Raw genomic sequence first — 16,569 nt, forward strand, 5'->3', positions numbered from 1 at the left:
TAAATGTGCTATCCACCTAACTCTCGCTAAATGTGCTATCCACCTAACTCTCGCTAAATGTGCTATCCACCTAACTCTCAGCCTCGTGGATGCGCCACAGTGTCTCCAGCCGCCACTCGAGCTCCGAAACCCGGAGTTGAAATTTCTGCAGTTGGGAGCATCTTCTGCACCATTCCACTCTGCTGACCTCACCTGCCATGTCTTAAACTTAAACACACTCCTCTTACCTTAACTTAGACTCCTTGCCTAATTCTACTTCAGCCTACATTTCCTTGTATTAATTATTATAATTACTTACCACCACTTTATTATGCTGGCTCTGGGGTTTACTCATCCCGAGTGTTTCTCAGTTAACTTTTTCAAGTAGAAATGGCTGCAGGACACTGTTCTCAGACTGTTTCATTGTGACACTGACTGCAGGACACTGTTCCCAGACTGCTTCACTGTGATGCTGACTGCAGGACACCATTCCCAGACTGCTTTACTGTGATGCTGACTGCAGGACACTGTTCCCAGACTGCTTCACTGTGACGCTGACTGTGAGGACACCGTTCCCAGACTGCTTCACTGCGACGCTGACTGCGAGGACACCATTCCCAGACTGCTTCACTGTGATGCTGACTGCGAGGACACCGTTCCCAGACTGCTTGACTGTGACGCTGACTGCGATGACACCGTTCCCAGACTGTTTCACTGTGACGCTGACTGCAGGACACCATTCCCAGACTGCTTCACTGTGACGCTGACTGCAGGACACAATTCCCAGACTGCTTCACTGTGACGCTGACTGCGAGGACACTTCCCAGATTGCTTCACTGTGACGCTGACTGCAGAACACTGTTACCAGACTGCTTCACTGTGATGCTGACTGCAGGACACCGTTCCCAGACTGCTTCACTGTGACGCTGACTGCAGAACACTGTTCCCAGACTGCTCCACTGTGACACTGACTGTGAAGACACCGTTCCCAGACTGCTTCACTGTGACGCTGACTGCAGGACACCGTTCCCAGACTGCTTCACTGTGACACTGACTATGTGGATACCATTCCCAGACTGCTTCACTGTGACACTGACTGCAGGACACTGTTCCCAGACTGCTTCACTGTGACACTGACTATGTGGATACCATTCCCAGACTGCTTCACTGTGATGCTGACTGCAGGACACCGTTCCCAGACTGCTTCACTGTGACACTGTCTATGTGGATACCATTCCCAGACTGCTTCACTGTGACACTGACTGCAGGACACTGTTCCCAGACTGCTTCACTGTGACGCTGACTGCGAGGACACTGTTCCCAGACTGCTTCACTGTGACACTGACTGCAAGGACACCATTCCCTGACTGCTTCACTGTGACACTGACTGCAGGAGACTGTTCCCAGACTGCTTCACTGCGACACTGACTGCGAGGACACCGTTCCCAGACTGCTTCACTGTGACACTGACTACAAGGACACCATTCACAGACTGCGTCACTGCGATGCTGACTGCGAGGACACTGTTCCCAGACTGCTTCACTGTGACACTGACTACAAGGACACCATTCACATATTGCGTCACTGCGATGCTGACTGCGAGGACACTGTTCCCAGTTTCAGTGTGACACTGACTGCGAGGACACTGTTCCCGGGTTACTTCACTGTGACCCTGACTGTGAGGACACCGTTCCCAGACTGCTTCACTGTGACACTTACTGCAGGACACTGTTCCCAGACTGCTTCACTGTGACACTGACTGCAGGACACTGCTCCCAGATTTTATTATTTTTTTATTCAAAAAAAATACCTTATTCATAAAATTTATCATAAGCATTACAGAAACATTTCAAATTGTCTTAACTGTACATTTCCGGCAGAGTTACACATTGCCTTGACTTTCTTCCATTCAATTTTGATATTATTATACATATATCACTCTTTACATTACAATTCCTTCTTAAATATTTACATTGTCATGTTTGTTTTATACATTGGAGTGTTGGTGGCCCAGACCGAGGGGGGTTTGCACTGTCACCCGCCCCTCGGTGTACATTTGCTGGAAAGACCTTACACAGTGGTCTTTCCCCATTGCGCCTTGGCGGCAGCTGCCCCAAGCTTGAGTGCGTCCCTCAGCACGTAGTCCTGGACCTTGGAATGTGTCAGTCTGCAACACTCGGTCGACGACAATTCTTTGCACTGGAAGATCAGCAAGTTTCGGGCAGACCAAAGAGCGTCTTTCACCGAGTTGATGACCTTCCAGCAGCAGTTGATATTTGTCTCGGTGTGTGTCCCTGGAAACAGTCCGTAGAGCACAGAGTCCTGTGTCACAGATCTGTTCGGGATAAACCTTGACAAATACCACTGCATCTCTCTCCAGACCTTCTTTGCAAAGGCACATTCCACAAGGAGGTGTGTGACCGTCTCATTTCCCCCACAGCCACTCCGAGGGCAGCGTGCATTGGCGCAGAGCCTTCGGGTGTGCATGAAGAATCTGACAGGGAGGGCCCTTCTCACCACCAGCCAAGCTAGGTCTTGGTGCTTGTTTGAAAGTTCTGGTGATGAGGTGTTCTGCCAGATGACTCTGGCAGTCTGCTCAGGGAACCATCCAACGTCCTCCACGGTCTCCTTTTCCCTGAGGGCCTCGAGGACATTACGTGCTGACCACTGCTTCATTGCCTTGTGGTCAAAGGTGTTTTTCTTCAAAACCTTTTCCACGAAGGACAGGTGGAACGGTACGGTCCAACTACTTGGAGCGTTCCGCGGCAATGAGGCCAGGCCCATCCTTCGTAACACCGGGGACAGGTAGAACCTCAGTATGTAGTGACACTTGGTGTTTGCATACTGGGGGCCCACGCACAGCTTGATGCAGCTGGACACAAAGGTGGCCAACAGGATGAGGGAGGCGTTGGGTACGTTCCGCCCTCCCTTCTCCAGAGGTTTGTACATGGTGTCCCTTCGGACACGGTCCATCTTGGATCTCCAGATGAATTTGAAGATGGCTCGGGTGACTGCTGCGGCGTAGGGTCGGGTTATGGGCCAGACCTTCGCCACGTGCAGTAGCACCGAGAGTACCTCACACCTGATGACCAGGGTTTTGCCCGCAATGGAGAGGGAGCGTTGCTCCCACCAGCCCAGTTTCTGTCTTACCTTTGCTAAGCGCTCCTCCCAGGTTTTGGTGCACGCCCCAGCAGCTCCGAACCATATCCCCAGCACCTTCAGGTAATCTGACCTGACAGTGAAGGGGACAAAGGACCGGTCGGCCCAGTTCCCAAAGAACATGGCCTCGCTCTTGCCACGGTTTACCTTGGCTCCCGAGGCCAATTCAAACTGGTTGCAGGTGGTCAAGAGCCTGCGTACAGACGCAGGATCCGAGCAGAAGACGGTGACGTCGTCCATGTACAGGGAGGCCTTGACTTGCATGCCTCCACTGCCTGGGATCGTCACTCCCCTTATACCCGGATCCTTCCTGATGGACTCGGCAAAAGGTTCTATGCAGCACACAAACAAGGCCGAGGAGAGAGGGCAGCCCTGCCTGACTTCAGATTTGATCTGGAACTTTTCTGATTCCCACCCATTGATTGAGACTGCGCTATAGATGTTTGTGCAGAGCAGTTTGATCCAATTGCGAATTCCCTCCCCAAACCCCATTTTGGAGAGCACATCCATCATGTAGGTGTGCGATATTCTGTCAAAAGCCTTCTCCTGGTCAAGGCTGATGAGGCAGGTGTCCACCCTCATGTCCTGCACGTAGGCGATCGTATCCCTGAGTAGCGCAAGGCTATCAGAGATCTTCCTGCCGGGTACAGCACAGGTCTGGTCAGGGTGGATCACTGTTCCCAGATTGCTTCAGTGTGACGCTGACTGTGAGGACACCGCTCCCAGACTGCTTCACTGTGACGCTGTGAGGACACCATTGCCAGACTGCTTCACTGTGACACTGACTGCAGGACACTGTTCCCAGACTGCTTCACTGTGACACTGACTGCAGGACACTGTTCCCAGACTGCTTCACTGTGACACTGACTGCGAGGACACCGTTCCCAGACTGCTTCACTATGACACTGACTGCGAGGACACCATTCCCAGATTGCTTCACTGTGACGCTGACTGCGAGGACAGTTTTCCCAGAATGCTTCATTGTGATGCTGACTGTGAGTACACCGTTCCCAGACAGCTTCACTGTGACGCTGTCTGCAGGACACTGTTCCCAGACAGTTTCAGTGTGACACTGACTGCGAGGACACCGTTCCCAGACTGCTTCACTGTGACGCTGACTGCGAGGACACTGTTCCCAGAATGCTTCCCTGTGATGCTGACTGCGAGGACACCGTTCCCAGACTGCTTCACTGTGACGCTGACTGCGAGGACACTGTTCCCAGAATGCTTCCCTGTGATGCTGACTGCGAGGACACCGTTCCCAGACTGCTTCACTGTGACGCTGACTGCGAGGACACTGTTCCCAGAATGCTTCCCTGTGATGCTGACTGCGAGGACACCGTTCCCAGACTGCTTCACTGTGACGCTGACTGCAGGACACCATTCCCAGACTGCTTCACTGTGACACTGACTGCGAGGCTACCATTCCCAGACTGTTTCACTGTGACACTGACTATGTGGATACCATTCCCAGACTGCTTCACTGCGACACTGACTGCGAGGACACCGTTCCCAGACTGCTTCACTGTGACACTGACTGCGAGGACACCATTCCCAGACTGCTTCACTGTGACACTGACTATGTGGATACCATTCCCAGACTGCTTCACTGTGTCACTGACTGCGAGGACACCGTTCCCAGACTGCTTCACTGTGACGCTGACTGCAGGACATCATTCCCAGACTGCTTCACTGTGACGCTGACTGTGAGGACACCGTTCCCAGACTGCTTCACTGTGATGCTGACTGCGAGGACACAGTTCCCAGACTGCTTCACTGTGACACTGACTGCAAGGCCACCATTCCCAGACTGCTTCACTGCGACACTGACTGCGAGGACACCATTCCCAGACTGCTTCACTGTGACGCTGACTGCGAGGACACCATTCCCAGACTGCTTCACTGTGACACTGACTGCGAGGACACCATTCCCAGACTGCTTCACTGTGACGCTGACTGCGAGGACACCATTCCCAGACTGCTTTAGTGTGACACTGACTGCGAGATCACCATTCCCAGACTGCTTCACTGTGACACTGACTATGTGGATACCATTCCCAGACTGCTTCACTGCGACACTGACTGCGAGGACACCATTCCCAGACTGCTTCACTGCGACACTGACTGCGAGGACACCATTCCCAGACTGCTTCACTGTGACACTGACTGCGAGGACACCATTCCCAGACTGCTTCACTGTGACGCTGACTGCGAGGACACCATTCCCAGACTGCTTTAGTGTGACACTGACTGCGAGATCACCATTCCCAGACTGCTTCACTGCGACACTGACTATGTGGATACCATTCCCAGACTGCTTCACTGCGACACTGACTGCGAGGACACCATTCCCAGACTGCTTCACTGTGACGCTGACTGTAGGACACCATTCCCAGACTGCTTCACTGTGACACTGACTGCGAGGACACCATTCCCAGACTGCTTCACTGTGACACTGACTGCAGGACACCATTCCCAGACTGCTTCACTGTGACACTGACTGCGAGGACACCATTCCCAGACTGCTTCACTGTGACGCTGACTGCAGGACACCATTCCCAGACTGCTTCACTGTGACACTGACTATGTGGATACCGTATGAAGTCTTACAACACCAGGTTAAAGTCCAACAGGTTTGTTTCGATGTCACTAGCTTTCGGAGCGCTGCTCCTTCCTCAGGTGAATGAAGAGGTATGTTCCAGAAACACATATATAGACAAATTCAAAGATGCCAGACAATGCTTGGAATGCGAGCATTTGCAGGTGATTAAATCTTTACAGATCCAGAGATGGGGTAACCTCAGGTTAAAGAGGTGTGAATTGTATCAAGCCAGGACAGTTGGTAGGATTTCGCAGGCAGATGGTGGGGGATGAATGTAATGCGACATGAATCCCAGGTCCCGGTTGAGGCCGCACTCATGTGTGCGGAACCTGGCTATAAGTTTCTGCTCGGCGATTCTGCGTTGTCGCGCGTCCTGAAGGCCGCCTTGGAGAACGCTTACCCGGAGATCAGAGGCTGAAGTGTTCCCCGACTGGAAGGGAACATTCTTGCCTGGTAATTATCGCGCGATGTCCGTTCATTCGTTGTCGCAGCATCTGCATGGTCTCGCCAATGTACCACGCTTCAGGACATCCTTTCCTGCAGCGTATGAGGTAGACAACGTTGGCCGAGTCGCACGAGTATGTAACGCGTACCTGGTGGGTGGTGTTCTCACGTGTAATGGTGGTATCCATGTCGATGATCTGGCACGTCTTGCAGAGATTGCCATGGCAGGGTTGTGTGGTGTCGTGGTCACTGTTCTGAAGGCTGGGTAGTTTGCTGCAAACAATTGTTTGTTTGAGGTTGCGCGGTTGTTTGACGGCAAGTAGTGGGGGTGTGGGGATGACCTTGGCAAGATGTTCATCTTCATCAATGACGTGTTGAAGGCTGTGAAGAAGATGTCGTAGTTTCTCCGCTCCGGGGAAGTACTGGATGACGAAGGGTATTCTGTCGGTTGTGTCCCATGTTTGTCTTCTGAGGAGGTCGTTGCGGTTTTTCGCTGTGGCGCGTTGGAATTGTCGATCGATGAGTCGAGTGCCATATCCCGTTCGTACGAGGGCATCTTTCAACATCTGTAGATGCCTGTTACGCTCCTCCTCGTCTGAGCAGATCCTGTGTATACGGAGAGCTTGTCCATAGGGGGTGGCTTCTTTAATGTGTTTAGGGTGGAAGCTGGAGAAATGGAGCATCGTGAGGTTATCCGTGGGTTTGCGGTAAAGCGAAGTGCTGAGGTGACCGTCCTTGATGGAGACGAGTGTGTCCAAGAATGCAACTGATTTTGGAGAGTAGTCCATGGTGAGTCTGATGGTTGGATGGAACTTATTAATTTCATCGTGTAGTCTTGTTGGATGGAACTTATTAATGTCATCGTGTAGTCGTGTTGGATGGAACTTATTAATGTCATCGTGTAGTCGTGTTGGATGGAACTTATTAATGTCATCGTGTAGTCGCTTCACTGTGACACTGACTGCGAGGACACCATTCCCAGACTGCTTCACTGTGACGCTGACTGCAGGACACCATTCCCAGACAGCTTCACTGTGACGCTGACTGCGAGGACACCATTCCCAGACTGCTTCACCGTGACGCTGACTGCGAGGACACCGTTCCCAGACTGCTTCACTGTGACGCTGACTGCAGGACACCGTTCCCAGACTGCTTCACTGTGACACTGACTGCAGGACACCGTTCCCAGACTGCTTCACTGTGATGCTGAAGCTCGGTCAAAGAGGAAAGTGAGTAGAGAGGCAGAGGTTTAAGGTGGGAATTCCAGAGTTTGTAACCCAGGCAGCTGAAGGCACAGCCGCCAGTGGTGGAACCATTAAAATCAGGATACTGTAGAGATCAGAATTAGAGGTGTAGATATCAGAGGATTGTGGGACTATAGCGAGGTACGGAGTGGCGGGGCCAAGGAAAGATTTGAAAATGTGTGTGTTTTTTTTGAACATGTAGGCCTGGCCCGGACTGGAAATCAGTGTTGGTCAGCGGACACAGGATGATGAGCGAATGGGATTTGGCAAGGATCAGGATTAGAGCATCAAAAGCGGGGGACAGGGAAGGAATTAGACAGAGCACGCACTGGGTTGGTGGGTCAGCGGGCAGACTTTGCTTTGCAATGTCATTGAGCTCAAGAGCAGAGTTATAATAATCTTTATTAGTGTCACAAGTAGGCCTCACATTAACACTACAATGAAGTTACTGTGGAAATCCCCTCGTCACATTCCGCCGCCTGTTTGGGTACACGGAGAATTCAGAATGTCCAGTTCACCTCGCGTCATTCGGGACTTGTGGGAGGAAACCCGGAGTAAACGCACGCAGACACGGGGAGAACGTGCAGACTCCGCACAGACAGTGACCCAAGCCGGGAATCAAACCCGGGACCCTGGGGCTGTGAAGCAACAGTGCTAACCACTGTGTTGTGAGGCGGGAAATGTTGTCAGGTTTCAGAGACAGGCTAATGACATCAGCATTTCGTAAGGGAAGGAAGAAATCTAAACCGATCAAAATCGAAACCGATACTTATTGCGAGAGGGGGGGGGAATAAGCTGAACGAAGTTGTGCTGGCGATGACACGCTGGTCAATTACACAGGCACAGAAAATCACTAGGGCAGTTTCTCTAAATGTATTTGCAACTGAAATGGGAAGAGGCGTAATAAATGTTAACTTTCTGTTTCAGGCAGCTGGCTGCCACATGACTTCCTGGAAATTGCCCTGTGATGGGCGGAGTCCCCGGGCTGCTATTTATTGAGCTGGAGGAGGAGGAGGAGATTCTGCAACATCGCGATCAGCTGGCGGCGCCGCTGTGCAGCCAAAAAATGAGCGAAACGGACAAGCACAACCTGAGAGCGTATGGACTTTACATAACCCACATCCTCCGCCCAACCTACATCCATGGATTCCTCGCAAGCTTCTTGACGCCAGGTACAGTCCGTTGCCTTTCTTTTCCCGGTTGCCGCCTTCTGTTTTCCCCTCCTCCGCTGGGCGCGATTTTAACCCGCAAACTGGGCGCGCTGCTCGTTCCTTTTGTAAAATCCCGCCCCAATCCCCAGCGAACCCGGCTCGCATCGCTCCTCCGGTCCAGCTAGACTGTACTGGAATGAGGTGCAGCCAGGGCTGAATCTCAGAAGCTGCCAAAGGTCATGGCTGCTGGATTTCAGTAAATAAAGTATATATATTTGTATATCTGCTGCAGGAGCTGGATTCCGGCTGCACAGAGTCTGCTTTGGGTAAGATCCCTGAACTCTGAGCCTCTCGTTGTCCAAATAAAAACACATTGGGCCGAATTTTGCCACCTGTGGAGATTACCTGCAGGAGATTAGGGCAGAAGGCTCTTAGGCAACTATTCCATTCTGAAGAAGATTTTGATTTGATTTATTGTCGCGTACGGAAGTGCAGTGAAAAGTATTTTTTTGCGGCCGAGGGAACGTACACAGTACGTACATAGTAGACAAAAAGAATAATTAACAGAGAACATTGACAAATGGTACATCGACAAACAGTGATTGGTTACAGTGCGGAACAAGGGGCCAAACAAAGCAAATACATGACGCACCATAGGGCGTCGTGAATAGTGTTCTTACAGGGAACAGATCAGTCCGAGGGGGAGTCGTTGAGGAGTCTAGTTGCTGTGGGGAAGAAACTGTTCCTTGATGGAAGGATCCGGAAGAAGGCAATGCCTGGATGGGAGGGGTGGGAAGGGATAATGCTGTCTGCCTTCCTGAGGCAGTGGGGATGTTTACAGTATCAATGTGGGGGTGGCAAGTTTGTGTGATGCGTTGGTCTGAGTTCACCACACTCTGCAGTTTCTTGCGACCTTGGACCGAGCAGTTACCATACCAGGCTGTGATGCAGCCGGATAGGATGCTCTCTACCGCACATCTGTAGAAGTTTGTGAGAGTCGATGCAGACATGCCAAATTTCTTTAGCTTCTGTAGGAAGTAGAGACGTTGTTGGGCCACATGGGCTGGAAATGCTGACTCTGTTTTTCTCTCCACAGGCGCTGCCAGACGTGCTGAGTTTTTTTCCAGCATTTTCTGTTTGTAATTCAGATTTTCAGCATCTGCAGTATTTTGCTTTCATCTCTTGACAACAGAATTGTTCCTTTGCAGAGACTCCCAAGAGGCTCCATTTAACGAAAAACATGTCCTTATCTGCCGAGCGTTCTTTGATCAACGACCAAATTGGCCCTCATTAGGCAGCATGTGGCCCAGTGGTTAGCACTGCAGCCTACGGCGCCGAGGACCCGGGTTCAAATCCCGGCCCTGGGTCACTGTCCGTGTGGAGTTTGCACATTCTCCCCGTGTCTGCGTGGGTTTCACCCCCACAACCCAAAGATGTGCAGGCTAGGTGGATTGGCCGCTCTAAATTGCCCCTTAACTGGGAAAAAAAAAATTGGGTACTCTAAACTTTTTTTTTTTTAAATTGTCCCTCATTAAACTGGAAAGGTTTTTGATTTGTTCCTTGGGATCTTCCTGTCCCGCCGACGGCAAATCTCTGCCGCGGGTTTCCTGGAGGCGCGGGGGGGGTGGTGCGTACAACAGGAAACCGTGTTGACAGTAGCGGGGCCAGAACATCCCGGCCCCGCTCAATTGGTTCAGGGTGCTCTGTCAGTGGGCCGGTGCAGACTCAATGGGCCGAATGGCCTCCTTCTGCGCTGTAGGGATTCTTTGACTGAACACATCCATTCAATCCACAAGCATGGCCCTGAACTGCCGGTTCCTTGCCATTTTAAATCTCCATCCCACTCTCTTTTTTTTTAATTAAAGTTTTTTAACACAATTTTTCTCCCTTACAAACAATAAGCCCCCCCCCCCCTCCCCGTAACAAAACCAAAAAAAACGAGAAATCGCGCAGAGCACGGTATATACATGGCAAAATGATATATTTACACAGCTTTGTACACTGGCCCTCACCCGTACGTGCCAGTTTCCCCAACCCTTCATGTTATCTCTTGCTCATCCACCCTCCCAGGCAGTCCACCCTCTTTCCCCCCCCCCCATGACGTGTCCCCGTCCCCCCCCCCAAGGTTGCTGCTGCTGCTGACCGACCTTCCTCTAACGCTCCGCGAGATAGTCTAGGAACGGTTGCCACCGCCTGTAAGACCCCTGCGTAGACCCCCTCAAGGCGAACTTAATCCTCTCCAACTTTATGAACCCAGCCATATCATTTATCCAGGCCTCCAGGCTGGGGGGCTTCGCCTCCTTCCACATTAGCAAGATCCTTCGCTGGGCTACTAGGGACGCAAAGGCCAGAATGCCGGCCTCTTTCGCCTCCTGCACTCCCGGTTCATCCACTACTCCAAATATTGCTAGCCCCCAGCTTGGCTTGACCCGGACTTTCACCAACTGAGATATTGCTGCCGCCACTCCTCTCCAGAACCCCTCCAGTACCGGGCATGACCAAAACATATGGACATGGTTCGCCGGGCTCCCTGAGCACCTTCCACATCTGTCCTCTACCCCAAAGAACCTACTCAACCTCGCCCCCGTCAAGTGCGCTCTGTGGACCACCTTAAATTGTATCAGGCTGAGCCTGGCACACGAGGAGGAGGAATTAACCCTACCTAGGGCATCAGCCCACAGACCTTCCTCGATCTCCTCCCCAGCTCCTCCTCCCATTTACCCTTCAACTCTTCTACCAGCGCTTCCCCCTCGTCTTTCAACTCCTGGTGTATTTCCGACACCTTGCCCTCCCCGACCCATACACCCGAGATCACCCTATCTTGAACTTCTTGTGCCGGGAGCAACGGGAATTCCCTCACCTGTCGCCTCACAAAAGCCCTCACCTGCATATATCTAAAGGCATTTCCCGGGGGTAACTCGAACTTCTCCTCCAGTGCCCCTAGGCTCGCAAACGTCCCGTCGATGAACAGGTCCCCCATTCTTCCAATCCCCGCCCGATGCCAGCTCTGGAACCCCCCGTCCATCTTCCCCGGGACAAACCGGTGGTTACCCCTGATCGGGGACCACACCGATGCTCCCATTGCACCCCGGTGCCGTCTCCACTGGCCCCAGATCCTTAGCGTTGCGGCCACCACCGGCCTGGTGGTATACTTTGTCGGCGAGAGCGGCAGCGGTGCCGTCACCAACGCCCCCAGGCTCGTTCCTTTACAGGACGCCATCTCCATCCTCTTCCATGCCGCCCCCTCTCCCTCCATAACCCACTTGCGGATCATCGCCACATTTGCTGCCCAGTAGTAGCTCCCCAGGTTTGGCAGCGCCAACCCTCCTCGGTCCCTACTGCGTTCCAGGAACCCTCTCCTTACTCTCGGGGTCTTATTCTCCCACACAAACCCCATAATACTCCTGCCTACTCTCTTAAAAAAGGCCTTAGTGATCACGATGGGAAGGCACTGAAACACAAACAGAAACCTCGGAAGGACCACCATTTTGACCGACTGCACTCTACCCGCCAGCGAGAGCGGTAACATGTCCCATCTTTTGAAATCCTCCTCCATTTTCTCCACCAACCTCGTCAGATTCAGTTTATGTAGGGTCCCCCAACTCCTGGCTATCTGGATCCCCAGATACCGAAAGCTCCCCTCCGCCCTCCTCAGCGGTAGGTCCCCTATCCCTCTTTCTTGGTCCCCCACCTGTAATACAAAGAGCTCACTCTTCCCTACATTGAGCTTATAGCCCGAAAACTCCCCAAACTCCCTTAGAGTCTGCATGACCTCCACCATCCCCTCCGTTGGATCCGCCACGTACAGCAACAGGTCATCCGCATATAGCGACACCCGATGCTCTTCTCCCCCTTGGACCACCCACTTCCATTTATTAGACTCCCTTAATGACATGGCCAATGGTCGATCGAATGCGAACAACTGGGGGGACAGGGGGCACCCCTGCCTCGTCCCTCGGTACAGTCGAAAGTACTCCGACCTCCGCCGGTTCGTCACTACACTCGCCATCGGGGCTCTGTAAAGGAGCTTAACCCAATTGATAAACCCTACCCCGAACCCAAACCTGTGCAGCACCTCCCAGAGGTACTCCCACTCTACTCGGTCAAAGGCCTTCTCCGCGTCCATAGCTGCCACTATCTCCGCCTCTCCCTCCTCCGATGAAATCATTATCACGTTTAAGAGCCTTCGCACATTGGTGTTTAGTTGCCTGCCCTTTACAAATCCCATCTCGTCCTCGTGGATTACCCCCGGGACACAGTCCTCGATCCTCATGACCAGCACTTTTGCCAGCAACTTTGCATCCACATTGAGGAACGAGATCGGCCTGTACGATCCACATTGCAGTGGGTCCTTGTCCCGCTTTAGGATCAAAGAAATTGTCGCTTCCGACATTGTCGGGGGCAGGGTCCCCTCCTCTCTTGCCTCATTAAAGGTCCTCACCAGTAGCGGGGCCAACAGGTCTGCGTACTTCCTGTAGAACTCCACCGGGAATCCGTCCGGTCCCGGGGCCTTCCCCGCCTGCATGCTCCCCAAACCCTTGCTCAGCTCCTCCAACCCAATTGGTGCCCCCAAACCAGCCACCTCTTGCTCCTCCACCCTCTGGAATCTCAGCTGATCTAGGAATCGTCTCATCCCCTCTTCCTCCGCTGGGGGCTGGGATCTGTACAGCTCTTCATAAAAGGCGTTGAATACCTCGTTTATTTTCGTCGCACCCCGAACAGTGGCTCCCCTTCCATCTTTGACTCCCCCTATTTCCCTCGCTGCCATCCTCTCATGGAGCTGGTGTGCCAGCATCCGACTAGCCTTTTCCCCATACTCGTAGGTCGCCCCCTGCGCTTTCCTCCACTGTGCCTCCGCCTTCCCTGTGGGCAACAGGTCAAACTCCGTCTGGAGCCGTCGTCTTTCCCCAAGTAATCTTTCCTCCAGGGCCTCTGCGTATCTCCTGTCCACTCTCAAAATCTCCCCCACTAACCTCTCCCTTTCCATACCCTCTGTCTTCTCCCTATGAGCCCTAATGGAAATTAGCTCTCCCCTGATCACCGCCTTCAACGCCTCCCATACCACCCCCACCCACACCTCCCCATTGTCGTTGGCCTTCAAGTACCTTTCGATACACCCCCTCACCTTCCCACACACCACCTAGTCCGCCAGCAGTCCCACATCCAGCCGCTACAACGGGCGTTGGTCCCTCTCCTCTCCCAGCTCCAGTTCCACCCAGTGTGGGGCATGGTCCGAAACGGCTATAGACGAATACTCCGTCCCCTCCACCCTCGGGATGAGCGCCCTACCCAGAACAAAGAAATCTATCCGGGAGTAGGCTTTGTGTACATGGGAGAAGAAAGAAAATTCCCTGGCCTGCGGCCTTGCAAACCACCATGGGTCCACTCCCCCCATCTGATCCATAAACCCCCTAAGTACCTTGGCCGCCGCCGGCCTCTTTCCAGTCCTTGATTTGGAGCGGTCTAGTGCTGGATCCAACACTGTACTGAAGTCCCCTCCCATTATCAGGCCTCCTATCTCCAGGTCCGGAATGCGCCCCAACATGCGCTTCATGAATCCTGCATCATCCCAGTTCGGGGCGTATACGTTTACCAACACCACCCACATCCCTTGCAGCCTACCACTCACCATTACATATCGCCCTCCATTGTCCGCTGCAATAGTCTTGGCCTCAAATGACACCCGCTTTCCCACCAATATTGCCACCCCTCTATTCTTCGCGTCCAGTCCCGAGTGGAATACCTGTCCTACCCATCCCTTTCTTAACCTGACCTGGTCCGCCACCTTCAGGTGTGTCTCTTGGAGCATGGCCACGTCCGCCTTCAGTCCCTTTAAGTGCGCGAACACTCGAGCCTTCTTCACCGGCCCATTCAGGTCCCTCACATTCCACCTTATCAGCCGGATTGGAGGGGCTCTCACCCCTCCCACGCCCCGCCGACTAGCCATCTCCTTTTCTGGGCCAGTCCCGTGTCCATGCCTCCCTCACCCTCCAGTCCCCCAGAGGGGGGATCCCCGTCCCGACCACCTCTTCTGTGTCCCATTCCCTTTCGGCCAGTGCAGCAGCAACCCTTTTCTCTCCCCCCCCCCCCCTTCCCCCCCGCTAGACCCCTGTCTAGCTTTTTTGCTCCCCCCATGTCACTCCCGTAAGTCAGCTGACGCCTGCTGACCCCGGCTTCCCCCGCTGTCCCATTGGCCTCCCCGCGTGGGAGTCTCCCAATCCATATGCATTCCTTCGTTCCCCTTCCCGCCTTTCTTCCCGCACGCGGGAAAACACCCCGCGCTTTCCAAAGCCCGCTCTGCCCCCTCTGGCGCAGCTCCTGTCGCGGCCTTGTCTCTCTCCCCCAGCCCATGTAACATTTCCTGCGCGTGATTGACCCCCTATATACAACAACCATCACACATCAAACCTCAAACATCCCCCCCACCCTCACAAACCCTCAGTTAGAGTCCAACTTTTTGGCTTGTACAAAGGTCCACGCCTCTTCAGGCGTTTCGAAGTAATAGTGTTGGCCCTTGTATGTGACCCACAGTCGCGCTGGCTGCAGCATTCCGAATTTCACTTCTTTCCGGTACAACGCCGCTTTGGCCCGGTTGAAACCCGCTCTCCGCTTTGCAACCTCCATGCTCCAGTCCGGATATATTCTGATCTCTGCATTGTCCCACTTACTGCTCCGCTCCTTCTTGGCCCATCTCTGGACCCACTCTCTGTCCGTGAACCGGTGGAACCTCACCACCATCGCCCTTGGTGGCTCATTTGCCTGGGGCTTCTTCGCCAGCACCCGATGTGCCCCGTCCAACTCCAGCGGCCTCGAAGGGGCCTTCGTGCCCATCATCGCCTCGAGCATCGTGCTCGCGTATGCCCCGGCATCAACCCCCTCCACTCCCTCAGGGAGACCCAGGATTCGCAGATTCTTTTTCCTCGACCTGTTCTCCAGGTCTTCGAGTCTTCCCGCCCACCTCTTGTGTAGCGCCTCGTTCTGCTCCACTCTCACCGCCAGGCTCACAAGCTCGTCCTCGTTCTGACTGACTCTTTTCTGTACCTCCTGGATCTTAGCTTCGTGGACCTTCTGGGTGATCCCGAGTACTTCAATTGCCGAAAGCATAGGCGCCAACATCTCCTTGCGCATCTCCTCGCACTGCTCCTCGAAGCAACGCTTGATGAACTCCTGCAGCTCCCCTTTGTCCCTGGCCGCCGCCATTTTGTTTTCTTTCCCTCGCTTCTCCCATTGCTCCAGTGCCGCTCCTTTGGCCGTTACACTTCTGGTCCGTTTAAAAAGTCTATGGAAACTCCTGAAAAAAGTCTGAGAGTCAGTTCCAGGCGGGAGCTGCCGAATGCGTGACCTACTCCTCCATGGCCGCCACCGGAAGCCTCGTCCCTGCTTCTTCAATGGCCCTGGTAGATCCTTTCACAGTTGTTCACTCTGCTGCTAGAATTCACCTTTGATAGAGTCAAGTCAGATTGCAGCTTTAAGCTTGCCCTTCCCCTGCCTGCATGCTGGAATAGGCCCTTGTCTAAACCTGCAGCCAAAGCCAAATCTTTTACTGTTTCTGCCGGGTCCGGCAGCCAAAAGACATAACATTCCTGGGGGACACTGTCAGGGGAATGCTGCAGCCTTCTTCCCACACCGGGAAATGTCAAACAAATGCCGTGGGGGCCCTGTAAAAGAGCCTAAAAGTCCGTTCCAAGCAGGAGCTGCCGAATATGCGACCTAGCTCTGCATAGCCGCACCCGGAAGTCTCCATCCCACTCTCACCCTGGCCTTTCTGTCCTCGGCCTCCTGTACTACCCCAGTGCAGCTCAAGGCACAGCATCTCATCTTTTCATTTTACAGCCATCCAGCCTCAACATCGAATTCGACAATTTTAGATCGTAGCCACTTCTCCCATGTGTCTTCCACCCCGTGTCTCCTGCTGCGCAGTATGGCCACACAGTTTGGCCACCGATACCCATCTGTGCATGTGTGCTGGTCCCTTCCTGCGCAGAAATCA

General features: G+C 53.3%; 1 protein-coding gene across 2 annotated transcripts in view; it reads left to right on the forward strand.

Annotated features, from left to right (window-relative positions):
- Window positions 1-16,569, forward strand: part of LOC140429856 (antiviral innate immune response receptor RIG-I-like) — a 121,585-nt gene that overhangs the window by 38,218 nt on the left and 66,798 nt on the right. For both annotated transcript variants that reach the window (XM_072517343.1, XM_072517344.1), the window contains one exon: window positions 8,356-8,600. In XM_072517343.1, coding sequence (XP_072373444.1) covers window positions 8,396-8,600 — 205 coding nt within the window. In that variant the 5' untranslated portion in view covers window positions 8,356-8,395. The remainder of the gene's footprint in view (window positions 1-8,355; window positions 8,601-16,569) is intronic.

Source organism: Scyliorhinus torazame, chromosome 9 (genome assembly GCF_047496885.1).
Source record: "Scyliorhinus torazame isolate Kashiwa2021f chromosome 9, sScyTor2.1, whole genome shotgun sequence".
Lineage (NCBI taxonomy): Eukaryota > Metazoa > Chordata > Chondrichthyes > Carcharhiniformes > Scyliorhinidae > Scyliorhinus > Scyliorhinus torazame.